We start from the raw sequence: 13,179 nt of genomic DNA, 5'->3' as shown, positions 1-13,179 counted from the left end.
AAGATGTGCCCCAGAGCAATTTAAATTTCTAAAATTTAATTTTGGAGAATGAGCTGAAAAAAAGAAGAAAGAGAGAAGATTCAAGCTGCATGGTCTCATCTGGGATTGCAGAGGTCTGTCTGCACTCGAAGCCTGGGGCGGACGACCCAGCAGTGCACGCCAAGACTCCTGGTCTGGGTGCTGCCCAGGTGGAGAGACACTGTGCTCGCTTACCTTCAAGCACAGGAAGCAGGGTGAACGGCCTTCAAGACTGGCATGTGTGTTTATGTTGTGTGTAGTATGTGAATTGGACATAAAAAAAATTCCGGTTCGGTCAAAAATAATATAACTCCTGAAAATCATGCTTCAGTTGAAAATCAGCTACAACACTACCGTGCTAATAGTAATAGGTTCCCACAACATACAAAGAAGTGAGGGTCACGTGTGCTGGGAGCAGACTGTGTGGAAAGGCCCCCGCGTGGAGAGCCCACGGCGGTGACGGTGCTGTGGTGAACATCTGGACGACAGCAGACCTTCAGTGCCGGGCAGCGCGCCCCCTTGTCAGATTCTGCTGGAGATACTACACATACTTACCAGAGCCTGATAATAAAGAAAAGCGATTAAAGACATCAATCGGCAGAGGTGAGACATTCAGCAACATGGCTGGTACAGCTTTTTGGAAACACTGACAGGAAGTCCCGACAGACTAAGGATGGGCACGCGGGGCTCAGGAGGTCTCCTCGACTCGGGCAAGGGCTTTGATCTCTGCCGGTGCAGCAGAAAACACGGCTAGAACTCCTAGCTCTGGACAGGCCCGAGTGCACGGCTGTCCAGAAAGACCGGGAAGGGTCCAGAGCTCCCCCCGGGTGATACATACATTTATACAACAGTGGCGGCCAGGGGGCAGCAGTCTTTTCTGGCTTTACTGCATTGTAATTGTGGTCGCTGGCCCAAGATGGCGTGCTGCTCTCACAGGTCGGCTCCTTAGCGAGGACCTCACTCCTTGGAGGGACCACCGCCACCTTCTTCGCTGTGTTCTCCTTCTTGTCTGGAGCCAGTCTCTTGTGCACAGAAGAGATTTTAATGCCTGCCTGGATAATCAGTAAAGCCCCAATCATTAACGAGGTCAGAAATTAACCTTTGCTCATTTCACTCTGCAGTGAGGGTCACAACTCAATCAGCTCCTGGGCCATCCTAAGCCCAATACCCTGCATCTGCTCAGCAGAGGGCTTGGCTCCTCCCCCACATCCAGCAGGCCCGCATCAACACCCGAGTGATGAGAAGGTCCCTGACAGAATAACCCGTCATCCTAGCATCCTGATGAGGTGCTAGGCTGCCAGGATAACCGAGGGGCCACGGAGTGAGGCAGTGAAGCAAGGCAGAAAGCACAGCGGGCCGGCGCCCTGTGTGAGAACGTGCCCAAGCAACACGGACAGGCAGGAGCTGCAGACACAACAGCATGTGGAGAAAGGACAGGCGTACACACGACATCCCTGTACCCCACCAGGCGCTCAGTGCGGCACCCCAGAACCCACTTGCCACCCCGCTGCCTGCGCGTCAACTCCCCACACAGACTCCAACAGGGACCGCTCTCCTCCCAGCGGGGCTGGCGTGTGTGTGGAGAGCTATTCCACGCAGCAGCCGGTTCCCACGTTTCCATCAGTTAATCCCTCGGCTAGAGGCGGAGAAGGAGAACATGAGAACACCTGCCCATATTTGTAATTCTGAAGAGAACACTGGTGGGCAAGGCGGAGGGCAGTGTGAAGGTGCCTGCACCCCGTCTGGGCCTGTGTGCCCTACACTCTCCAAATCAACCCACCGAGCCTGTAACCTCCAGATGCTTTTGGTTTCAACTACACACATGGTTGGTCTCAGTCAATTTACCTGAACGCTACATTTCTGAAGAATGATTTTTTCCGGCTTTGTCTTGGGTTTCTCTTTAGGTTTTGGTTTCTGCTCTTTGCCCGCGCTCAGGAAGCGCATGGTGGCCGCGGCGTGTTTCAGGATACAGTCGCTGCTGCAGTAGACAGAGTCGGGCTGCGCCACGCTCGAGCACCCAGGGCCGATGCATCTGGCGGCACCAGGCGCCTCCACGACCTGCAGGATCAGACGTGGCTTCAGTGTACTCACCCACTTTGGTGGGTATGGCACTTTGTAACATAACTATTTATGGTACCGAGATTACTGCTTTTAATCATGCATGAAAAAATTATGAATAAAAATGTACCTTTGTTTATTCAAAACACACAAATCTACCTCCCCTGAGTAAGGCACTCAAGTTCTTAACTGCCCTTCATGCCACGCATGATGGGCAGAACTCTAAGGGGACCCCGGGACTCACGCTGCACACTTCTGAATACAATGGGATTTCACACCACAAGTAGGTTCCCTTATCGGGCAAATGGGCAGGGATTTTACCAACGAAATTAAGATCCCAAGTGAGAGGATTCTGAGTTAGCCCAAAGGGTCCGACTTCATCAACTGAAAACCCTTAAAAGAGGAACTGAGCCTCCAGAAGAGAGAGGATTCCACTGCTGGCTCTGCTGAGAAGGCGCCCATGCCAAGGCTCAGCGGGCAAGGTTGTGAGACGACACCCAGGACACCCAATTAAACGTGGGCCTCAGAAACAACAGATAACTTTTCGGTATTACCATGCCACAAAAATTGCCCGGGACATATTTTACATGCTAAACCAAGTCAGAGCTTTTGGAAGTGGATCTTTCCCCAGCCAAACCTCTGATGAGACCTCAGCCCCCACCGACACCTGGAGGGCAGTCTTGTAAGACCCAGAGCAGAGGGGGCCCAGCTAAGCCAGGCCTGGACTTCTGAGCTAATAAACGTGTGCTGTTTAAGCTGCTACACAAGCCTGGGGTCGCCTGCCGTGCAGCAGGAACCCGGTTCACGACCAGGCCTGAACACAGCTGTCCATGATCACTCGAGCATGTTTTGATGGCCGAGACCAACAACACACATGAACATACCCCTCCAATGTACTTGAGCAAAATCTTGCATCTCAAATTATGCACTTAATTGTTTTTCCTCCACAGAACCCAAGTTTTACTCAGAGAAATACTTAAGTTTATGTGTAGTCTCAAACACATCAGCAATAACATGACGTTTCCTACTGACTTACATTTCCATTAATTCTTCTTCCTTACCAGTTATCATACTTCCACTCGGTGCCTCCTCATACCCCCACGACAGTAAAATTTAAATGGTCCAGCCCTCGAGGCTAACTCAGTGCAAGGGGCAGACGGCGGGGAGCTATGACACAGCCACCGCAAAGCCGTCTGCAGGGCCAACACCGGCTAGAGAACGGGCTGTGGGGGCAGCATGGGCCCCCAATTCAAGGAAGGCCTGGGGTGGAAACATGCTCTGAGTAGGACAATCATGAGAGCCTGAGACAGCGCTCAAGATGCACGGAAACCATGACAAAGAATCATGGCCCTTGGGCAGGAGACAAGAGTGAACAGAGCTGGGAAAGGAGAAAAAAGAGCTGCAGAAGCACTGGTGAGTGGGAGAACACCATCACAGAGGGCGTGCCAGCTGCAGCTGTCTTGTCACCCTGGGGAGCCGTGCGGCGACCACCGCTGGCCTTGGCATCTTGCTGTGAGGTAGGGACAAGACCACTGGTTCTCTCAAGGCTGTGACGGGTAACACAGGTGCACACGTGCCCCCGTGACTCAAAAACAATTTTGTTTGTTCATATATGTACTTCAAGCTCAGGATCCATTCATGAGAAAACTTAAGGGAAGACTTAAAAAAGTGAGTCCACTTATGGAAAATGTTAAGTCAGTAATAACAGCATAGGAGATAGATACGATTAACAAACATAGAGAGAGAATAGATCGGCCTGCCAGCCTTGAGCAGGTGCATGGGCCTGGGAGCTCGCAGACCCCAGCCCTGCACACAATGCCACTCCTGGGAAAGGCTAACTTATCTCAGAAGACAAACCCTTCTGTCTTGATGTTTCTGCTAACGGCAGCTGAGGGCTCCATGGTCACCTCTACCACTGACCTTGGGAGACAGGTACTTACAGGCTGGAATATCTTGAGTTTTTTCTTGCCACTTGGGTTTGCAGCTTTCTCAATTCTACCCTTAATTCCTTGGTCTTCACTCGATTTCTGCTCCACAGTTCCTATACTTGTACAGTCCGTGCCGTCAGCGTCCGCAGGTCTCGACCTCGAGTCCTGCGTGCCTGTGGTCTCGGAGCTGGGCTCGTCCTGCACTTGCAGGATGGTGCAGTTTGGGCAGATGTAATCCTCCCCGTTCCTTTCCAAGAGCCTCCCTCGAGCCTCCGAAATGCCCACACAGTCACCATGAAACCATTCTTCACATCGGTCACAGCAAATCATAAACCTGGAATGATAAAATAAAGGTATCACGAATGGAAAGTGAGAGACCAACTCAATTTTAAACACTAGTCAAATCTCAACATTCTATTATGAAAACAACGAAACTAACACAGAAAGGTGGGGAGAAGAGAAAGAATAAAGAGCATCCCCGTGCCCTTCTCAGTTTCACTAACATTCAAGCAAACGCGCTTCGCCGTCCCTCGGAGGAGCACCCGCCCGACACCACAGCTCCGGCCACAGAAGGGCAGCCACGCCTCTGCCCCCCGCCCCCCGCCCCTCTGAGCTGCCCCGATGTCCACACCACAGCCCAGCCGCAGCCGGTCTGGAGCAGCGTCACCCAGCGAGCTCTCTGGGACAGCAGATCCCCACTGGTCCAGGCCACCTCGTCCGTGGCTGGTGGGACCGAGGCGGCCAATGTCCCACGCCAGCCCCCACCTCGGTGGAGGGTGTGGCTCTTGGCAGTGCCCACCCACCCCGTTTTTGGTTTTGTTTTTTGACAATGACTTGTTCGTCTTTCCCAAGAGAACAAGTCCCTCATTCACACCACCCTGGGACTCTCTAAACTAAGATGAATGGAAAACCCTCTCTGGCACTTTCCACAGCTCGGACTCCCCCCGGAAGCCTGGGCAGCCGCTCCCTCCTCCCACGACCCACCTGTTGTTGTGAGGCTGGCGGCACAGGCAGTACAGGGCATTGGGGTCGTACACCTCACATTCGGGCTTGTGTCGGACTGCGTCTCCGGGTTCCTCTGCATTCCCCCCTGGGGCCGCCCTCCCTTCCAGCTGGCTCTCTCTGTCCATTTTCGCCGCCTGGGATGCAGCCCCCAGGTCGGCCTCCGGCTCCTGCGGGACGGGCAGCGAGCCCTCCATTGCATCGCCTGCCTCAACGTCCATGGTCTCCACTGGGTCCTCCTCCCGACGCTTCTTCCTCAGGCGGTTCTGGATGCCCTTTGGGGGCCTGTCGGTGGGCTCCTGCTCGCGCTTTCTCCGCAGGCGATTCTGGAGTTCTTTCAAAGTCAACCCGTCACTGTCGCTATCGGAGGTGTCATCCTCGTTGCCACCCCCTCTGGCCTTTGCCAAGGAGGCCGTTCGTTCCTTAGCACCCGTGGAGCCGGACCTGGGACCGCTCTTCCCGTCCGAGGTGCTCTCCACGCTCCCCTCGGAGGCGCTCTCCCCATCTGTCGCTGGACAGGACACCGGCTCCGCCGAGTCCTCCAGGCACACGGGGGTGCCCCTCCGGCCCCGGCGCCGTACCGTGGTCAGGAACTCCTCCACCCGCTCGGTCCGCTTCGGCTGCCTTCCGCTGCGACGCAGCGACGGGCTCTGCTGCTGCCGGGGCGGCGGCTCCAGGGCATCCACTTCCCCATCCCCGGCGCCCTCGCGCTTGGCGATAGTGGTCCTCCGGAACCCCCACGTCTTCCTGAACTCTTTGCTGGTGGGCTTGATGGCCTTGGGTGTGTCCTCACCACTCGGGTCACCATTCTCGTCCATACCTAACAGGGAAATGCAACCAAACCACGCCAGGTGTCAGCCAGGGCTGCGGTCCAGGCCCAGGACCGGCACCCACCAGCCACGAGAGTGCACGAGAAGGGGCACCACCTGCACGGAGGAAACCCAGACACGGTGAATCGCAACAATTCTCCACCTACAAAAACCGAAGGCGTTTCCTAAAGTGCGGTGAGAGGATTCAAGGGAATTCTTGAAGAAAACTGTAACAGTTACGTATCTAATGCTCAGTAGAAAAACACAACTAGCAAACCAAATCTGTGAATTTATCAACTGCTGAGGACGAGGGTTTGTACAAGAGGTAGCGGGGAAATAGGAAGCGAGCAGCAGTGCTGCCAGGACAGGACAGGACAAGGTGGCGGGTGCCTCGGGCTCTCCCGCACAGAGACGCGGGGCCCACCTGGCTCTGCCCGCAGAGCTCGGTGGACAGAGGGCCGTGCTGGCTCTGGGCCTAGCGCTGGGAAGCCCCGAGCTGCATGTGAGACGTCCAACCACGCTGCTGGAGGGATCTCGTGGAGATGGGGGGTTTGGACGCTGAACACCCACACCCAGCCCCCGCTGAACGCTGCCCAGATTCCCGAGCCACGACTGTGTTGACACAAGATAGGCCCACCCAGCTCTGCGCGCAGGGTCTGCAGCAGCAGACGATTGGGACGCTGAGAAAATACTGAGCCAGACAGCACCTTTGGTGTGTATTTCTTCTCTCCTCTTTCTAACAGACTGTTTAAAGGGTCATGTTTGTGAAAACTTCACTCCTGTTTAAAATGAAAAAGCCTGAAAAAGATAGTATATACCTTGAGATTTTTTTCCCAAGCAGGCTTCAATTACATTTAAATGCTAACGATGACTCAGGTTTTATGCCATGTTCCATCCCAGGGGAAGGACTGGTACAGAATTAAAACCTTCAAACAGAAAATACACAAAATTCAAAATCACACACAACTGAATTCTCTTTTTGGTTCCCATAAGTATTGTCACCTCCCATTTCCATGTGCAGGTCTGCAACTCCCCCACCCTGGGCCTAGGCCCACACTCTCCCAGGCCACTTGGAAGCTTGCAGGAGTAGCTGTGACATCAGCACCTGTGCCACCAAGGACCACGCCACTGTCCTGGTCACCCAAGGCTTTCTGCAGGAAGGACTCTCCTCTACAAAATACAGGTCTCACCAGAGAGAATATACAACATCATCGTAAATGCACTAAAAAAAACCACCCATGTAAAAATAAAGTAGTGCTCTGAATCAGATTCTTAGCACACAATTAGACACTCTTCAAGAAATCTTGCGCTAAAGCTTAAACCATTTCAAACAAATACTGTTACATCAGTTTCTTTACATATAATGCCGCTTTTGAAATAGAAAACATGACATCAAACTTAAAATTGTGTTGCTGGTGTTTAACACTATTGCCATGTTACCTGTCCCACACGGAAGCTTGGGCGCTTCTTCCGACTTCCTAAAAACAACCAAAACCTGGCTGATGCAACTGCGGGGTCCAAGGGAAGCGCCAAGCCCCGAAAACACTGCTGCTGCTGGTCACTATTCACAGATTACAACGCAGATTATCTCGAGACTCTGACCACGGAGTAAACTCCTAAAAGAAAACAACAAAATAGTTTAAAGATTTAAAACAACTATAACTAAAATCATGTTTAAGAAAAAAAAAGGCATGAAGCTTTCCAAGCAATCTCTTATTTGAATGTACGTTACGTGACCTACAAAGACATTCGGCGAGTCAACAAACAAAATACACAAAACAAAGTCCCCCGCTTCCTTAAGGGCTTTTAGAGAAGGGAAGATACTTTGACTACACTCTGAAAGCAGGGGGCTGGACAGGCCACGGCTGGCGCACTGGTGGGGAGGAAGCTGGTGGGCAGAGGCCTCAGTGGGAAGGAGGGTTTCAAAACTGGTAATTGGTACCAGCTGCTTTCCAATTACAATCCCACTTTTGAGATGGACCCAGGTCAATAAAAACCCAGAGACAGAGAGAAAGGAACAAAACATGAACAAAAAAATTATACATGAAAGTCGTTATTTACAAATTCTTTTTTTTTAAATCTATTTAATTTTTGGCTGCGTTGGTCTTTGTTGCTGCGCGTGGGTTTTCTCTAGTTGCAGCGAGCGGGGGGCTACTCTTCGTTGTAGTGCGTGGGTTTCTCATTTCGGTGGCTTCTCTTGTTGTGGAGCATGGGCTCTAGGCGCATGGCTTCAATAGTTGTGGCACGCGGGCTCTAGAGCGCAGGCTCAGTAGTTGTCGCACATGGGCTTAGTTGCTCCGTGGCATGTGGGATCTTAAGTTCCCTGACCAGGGCTCGAACCCGTGTCCCCTGACTTGGCAGGAGGATTCTTAACCACTGTGCCACCAGGGAAGCCCTACAAATTCTCAACACTATAGCTATGTCACCCTTTTAGTTAAAAATCTAAGAAAGATTTCAAAGGACTAATGTTATGATTATTGTACATCACCGTGGCACAGCTCATCTATGTGTATTTACATATTTAAAGAACGTTTCTCCTCCTGTGCCCTCATTCAATCATGATACCTAGTTTGCTCCACAAACGTGTCTCTGTTTCTAGGTAAGTCCTCGGTGTTAACATTTTAACACATTTCACATTCTAGACCCAAGACTCCCTGCCCGCACCTCACCTCTTCCTCACCTCGCTCCAACAGTCTCCCATGTAACTGTGGTCTCCTTGGTGACCTCAGAGCAAACATTCCATCCCACCTCCTTTTAAAGAGACTGCGACCACCTCACTCTGGTCACCCCCGCCCCCCCCATGGCCACCACATCTCTCACATGCGGTCAACCCATCTCAAAACGAGAAACTTCTCAGGAGAAACTGTTCACAATAGTGAACATTTATAAAAGCAAAGAAATTACGATATTCTCAGGAATTAAAAAGTTTTTAAAATTTATGTTAATCTGAACCCCCCACCCGCAAAAAACCCCCATGCCTCTGGATTTGAGTTCTGAATAATCAGAAAAGGAAAATCCAGTTATTTCTGTTAAGTGGAATGAAGTACTTTATTCAGAATAGATCATATCATTTTAGATAATCTGGTTCATTTTTTTGATTTTACATTTGCAAAATCGCTTTCATAATTTCTTCCCAGAAATTCTAATGTAAAATTTCAGGTCACAAAACAAAAACAAACCCCTATGATCAAGGCAAAAGTTAAAAAAAAAAAAATTGTGCTATGTTCCTAACACAACTTAAAATGTGGGTCCACACACAACAGCAGGTCACCAGACGGTGGTCACACCGTATTAGTAACAACTTTTCCCCAGAGGAAAAGAATGGTGGGCGGGCATCCCTGAAACTGGGAAAGAGAAAACCTGGAGGCGAACATGATGCACTGAGATAGTTTTATATCTTTACATTTCTAAGTGCAAATGTCCTCTCAGCTGAAAACGGCTCCATTTCCTAAGCAGACGTACAAATACCAACACGAAACCTTAGGTTCCCCCAGGCCACCCAAGGACAGGCAAGCAGCCCACCACCTCCCAGGCAGCTCTCCAACTTTCTGCTGTTGAGGCCCCTTTATACCCCTAAAAACTGAGGACCCCAAAGAGCGGTTGCTCGTGTGGGATGTGTATTTCCAAAATTACACCTGAGCAGGCTTTCAGAACCGTGGATGTTCCCTGACACCACATCAAACCTCGACAGGCCGCAGTTCCATGAAAAGTAGCTGTGACACGAATCCGCACCCACATCCATAAATGCTCCACACCCTCCTGCGTCGCACAAACTCTGAAAACATCTTGTGCCTATGTGCAGGGTGGCCAGTCGGACACATGCGGAGTCCACGTGCTGGCACATCTCATTAGACGACATGAGACGCATCTGTTAATGTTAGCGTCCATCTCCTGAAATGTCTTTCATTACTGGGAAGCCATCAAGCTCAGGGTGGCAGATAAAAGCTTTTCAAAATGCTAATTTCCGTTTAAAGCTGGAATTTTGTCATCAGTAACAAATACTGTCAGCTGCTTTCCGCGAGTCTCACACTGTGCATCTTCGAGAAAACGCCTGCCACACACCACCTGGACAAATGCAGTCCATCGGCGACGCTCTGCGGCCCGAGCGGGGCCCCCGGCTGCGGGCACCTCTGGCCCCTCAGGGGCGCTACCAGGAACCTCTGTGCCAGCAGTGCAAACGCCGACCCGGCAGGGCCAGCTCACGAGGCCAACTGTGACCCTGGACAGGGCTTCTGAGTTCTTAGCCTCCAAAAGGGTTTCAAAACACACCGTTTCCGGTAGCTCAAGAACACGCTGGATACACGCCAAGCAGTCACACGTATCCGCACTTCAGTGTCAGAGGAGAGGAAACATTTGCTTCCACAAAACTGTTCTAAAACCACCATTTCATTTTCCCTTCAGACTGTCCAACGCTTGAAAAACATTAAGCTGCCAGAAGTGGTTTTCTTTAAAGCAAAACCAAAAATACGCTCCCCAAACAAACAACGTGAGTGATGCCCGACTCTACAACCACGTAAATCTGAAGGCTCCACTTCTGCAAAGCTCGCGACAGTAAGTAACCGCATCTTGCCCATTTGAAGATGTTTAGTTCTATGGACTGGAGACTAATTTCTCTGAGATACTTTAAAATGTAATATATAACCGCAATGAAGCTCCTATTTTCACAGCACAACAAACACGAGAAAACAGTTGCGGCTTCTCAAAAAGATGACACACAAGTGCACACCTGCCCTGCCCACCTAGCGGCAAAACAGGGTGGTCCTCCGAATCTCACACCCCCGAAACAATATTCAAAGGTAACAATTTTAATTTTGAAACAATTCTAACCTGCCTGTCACAAATTATATCCAATGCTACAACATAACCCCATTATTTCGGTCACAAATTATATCCAATGCTACAACGTAACCTCATTATTTCGGACTCTGCTAACTCAATTTATGGTTCTAACAGGCTGGGCCAAAGTTCACAGTTACTGATATTTCACGTTAAGAGTCTTCCGTCTCATGACAAATCCTTTGCTGGGGATGAGGAGGGATTGAGAAGATGATGAAAGTTCTCTGAAGTACTAAAAAAAGCAAGCTTTCCCAATTAAAGCCTCTTTCACAATTCCGTTTTTATTAATGGGACAGTCACTAACGAGGGCACGCCCAGGAATTTGAGAGGACACGCGACATCCTGCCGACCTGGCAGCGCTCCCTCTCAGTGACCCCACGCTCATCCTGATTCGACTGCACAAGTGGCAGTGCAGTTCTTCAGGTGGCCAATCCAAAGTCTGCTGCTTTCCGAATAACACTGTCATTATTAATATTCCACTGAAGCAAAAGGACCCACAGCACGATAAGCTTCTCAAGCGGTAACTACAGAGAGAGAAATCTAGGAACCACCTGCTGTTCAAAATTTCTTAGGCGTTTTTGCTTTACAGGTCTGTGCAGACAAAAAGTAAAACTTGTTGCTTAAAAAGCTCGCCAGGACTGGTGCCTCGGCCAAGTTCTGGTGAGGCCGGGACCCCAGCTCCCCCATTGCGGGTGGGCAGTGGGCACTCTGGTTTCTCTCCATCCACTTCCGAGTGAAAACACGGGCTCGTGACCTCGGTGGGCAGCTCTGCAAAAGCGCTTCAGGAACAACCAGCAGAGCCACCTGAATGCCTCCAGGTTAAGGCGGAGGAAGAAACGAGGCTTTCCCTGTTCTCTACTGAACCGCTTGCTACCTTGGATGGACTCCTGCTGTGGTCTGCACGTTCGTGCCCCCGGAGCCCTCCTGAATGGGATGCCTGCCCTGGAAAAGAGGCCCCAGAGCTCACCTGGCCCTGCCATCAGGACCCCACTGCCCCGGCATCCTGACCTCGGGCCTCCCGCCTTCAGAGCTGCGAGAAGTCAAGTCCACTGTGTGAAAGCCCCCAGTCTGTGGTCCTTGCCACGGCAGCCCAAGTGGACTGAGGCAGCTCTCTCTCGTCTCTCAGGGAACAAGAACACATGGCTTCAAACACTGGCAAGGGACTATCTGAATCCTACACCCTGGGGTTTGGTGCTCGTAAGACAAAGACCGCCGCCAGGGTCTTAGGGACCCTCTGAACTGCACAGGCTCTTGTCCTCACCTAGTCTGCAAGATGGGGCAGGTCTGGCTAAATGCCCAGGACAACACTGGGATGGGCCCCCAAATGGGAGACTCCCCTCTCCTTCCCCAACCAAGACAGAGGGTGTGACTGTGAGAGTGGGGGGCGGCAGGAGGGGCACATACGGGACCTGGGCACAGTAAGTCGCTCCCCAAGACAGTCAGCCCTGCTGGGCACCTCAGGGGCTGCTTCCTAGGGACCCTGATCCTCCCGCTCCGCCCCCCCAAACGCCCACCCTATCGCTCTCATATACGCAATGGTCTGTCTGGGCCCCAAGTGCTCCGGGGCTGGCTACTCCCTTCCAGCACCCCCGGGGGCACTGCTGCCAGATCCCCGCGTCACCCGTAGCACCCAGTGCAGGCCCGGCGCACCGTGTCTCGCTGCGGCAAGAGCTGCTGGTAAGGATCCAGTGAGAGGCTGTGGGTGAGGACAGCCTGCGGTAAAGGCAAAACGTCACCGCTCCCTCAGGCCGAAGGACCCCTGGGGCCTCCTCACCCAGAGCACACCCCGGCTGTGCTCTGGGGCTCTGGTTCCAGGCGGTCCACTTTCAGGGGGACGTGGGCACTGAACCCTCTTCACTGGGGACCACAAACTAACCAGATAGTCCACGCTTTTCCCAAAAAGCAAGGACGTGGTTGAGGGCCCCCTGCCCCAATTCAAAGGCATTGCCTATCTTCTTAAAAGTAACCCATTTCCCCAGGTGTTAAAGTTCAGAGTCAACTGTCTTTTTAAATTCCCATTTCTCAACAACAAGAGCATTTCTAACCATGACCTAGAACAGAGATTCTCAAAGTGTGGCCCCGGGGCCTTTCAGGAGGGCCCCCCCCCCCAAGGTCAAACTATTTGCACAACACTAAGGGCACAGATGTGGTGGTTTCTCCGAAGCCAAATGACAGAGATAGGACGAAGGAGACAAGAGAATCCGGCTACTGTGGCTTAAGCCAGACGTTCAGGAGAGCTGCAAACCCCTAGGACAACGCTACCTTTCTCATTAAGTTGTTTTTGTTTTGGAACATAGTCCATAAAGTGTTATTTATGTTATTATTTTAAGTAAGTAAATTTAAATGTCTCATTTTTAATGCCAAACACGGGAAATATCAATAGATACAACGTAAACAAAAGCCCTTTGAAGTCCTTGTTAATTTTAGGTACAAAGGGGGCAGTCTGAGAATGGCCAACAGCACAGACTTGACACTACTGGCAACTTCAAAGGGCTGCTCTTGATGGGCCAGTGACACTGAAGGGCCGT

At 51.4% G+C, this 13,179-nt stretch overlaps 1 protein-coding gene across 4 annotated transcripts in view; it reads right to left on the bottom strand.

Moving 5' to 3' along the window:
* DIDO1 (death inducer-obliterator 1) overlaps positions 1–13,179 on the bottom strand; it is a 54,182-nt gene that overhangs the window by 27,458 nt on the left and 13,545 nt on the right. For 2 of the 4 annotated variants that reach the window (XM_082428267.1, XM_082428265.1), the window contains exons 2-7: positions 7,256–7,431; positions 6,634–6,741; positions 4,989–5,826; positions 4,017–4,338; positions 1,864–2,076; positions 857–1,070 (exon numbers count right to left, since the gene is read on the bottom strand). In XM_082428267.1, the coding sequence (XP_082284393.1) occupies positions 857–1,070; positions 1,864–2,076; positions 4,017–4,338; positions 4,989–5,824 (1,585 nt within the window). In that variant the 5' untranslated portion in view covers positions 5,825–5,826; positions 6,634–6,741; positions 7,256–7,431. The remainder of the gene's footprint in view (positions 1–856; positions 1,071–1,863; positions 2,077–4,016; positions 4,339–4,988; positions 5,827–6,633; positions 6,742–7,255; positions 7,432–13,179) is intronic. The other 2 variants (XM_082428266.1, XM_082428268.1) reach the window with 2 other exon arrangements.

This window comes from Balaenoptera physalus, assembly GCF_965194825.1.
Source record: "Balaenoptera physalus genome assembly, chromosome: 16".
Taxonomy (NCBI): domain Eukaryota; kingdom Metazoa; phylum Chordata; class Mammalia; order Artiodactyla; family Balaenopteridae; genus Balaenoptera; species Balaenoptera physalus.
This window is presented reverse-complemented; position numbering and strand designations above follow the sequence as displayed.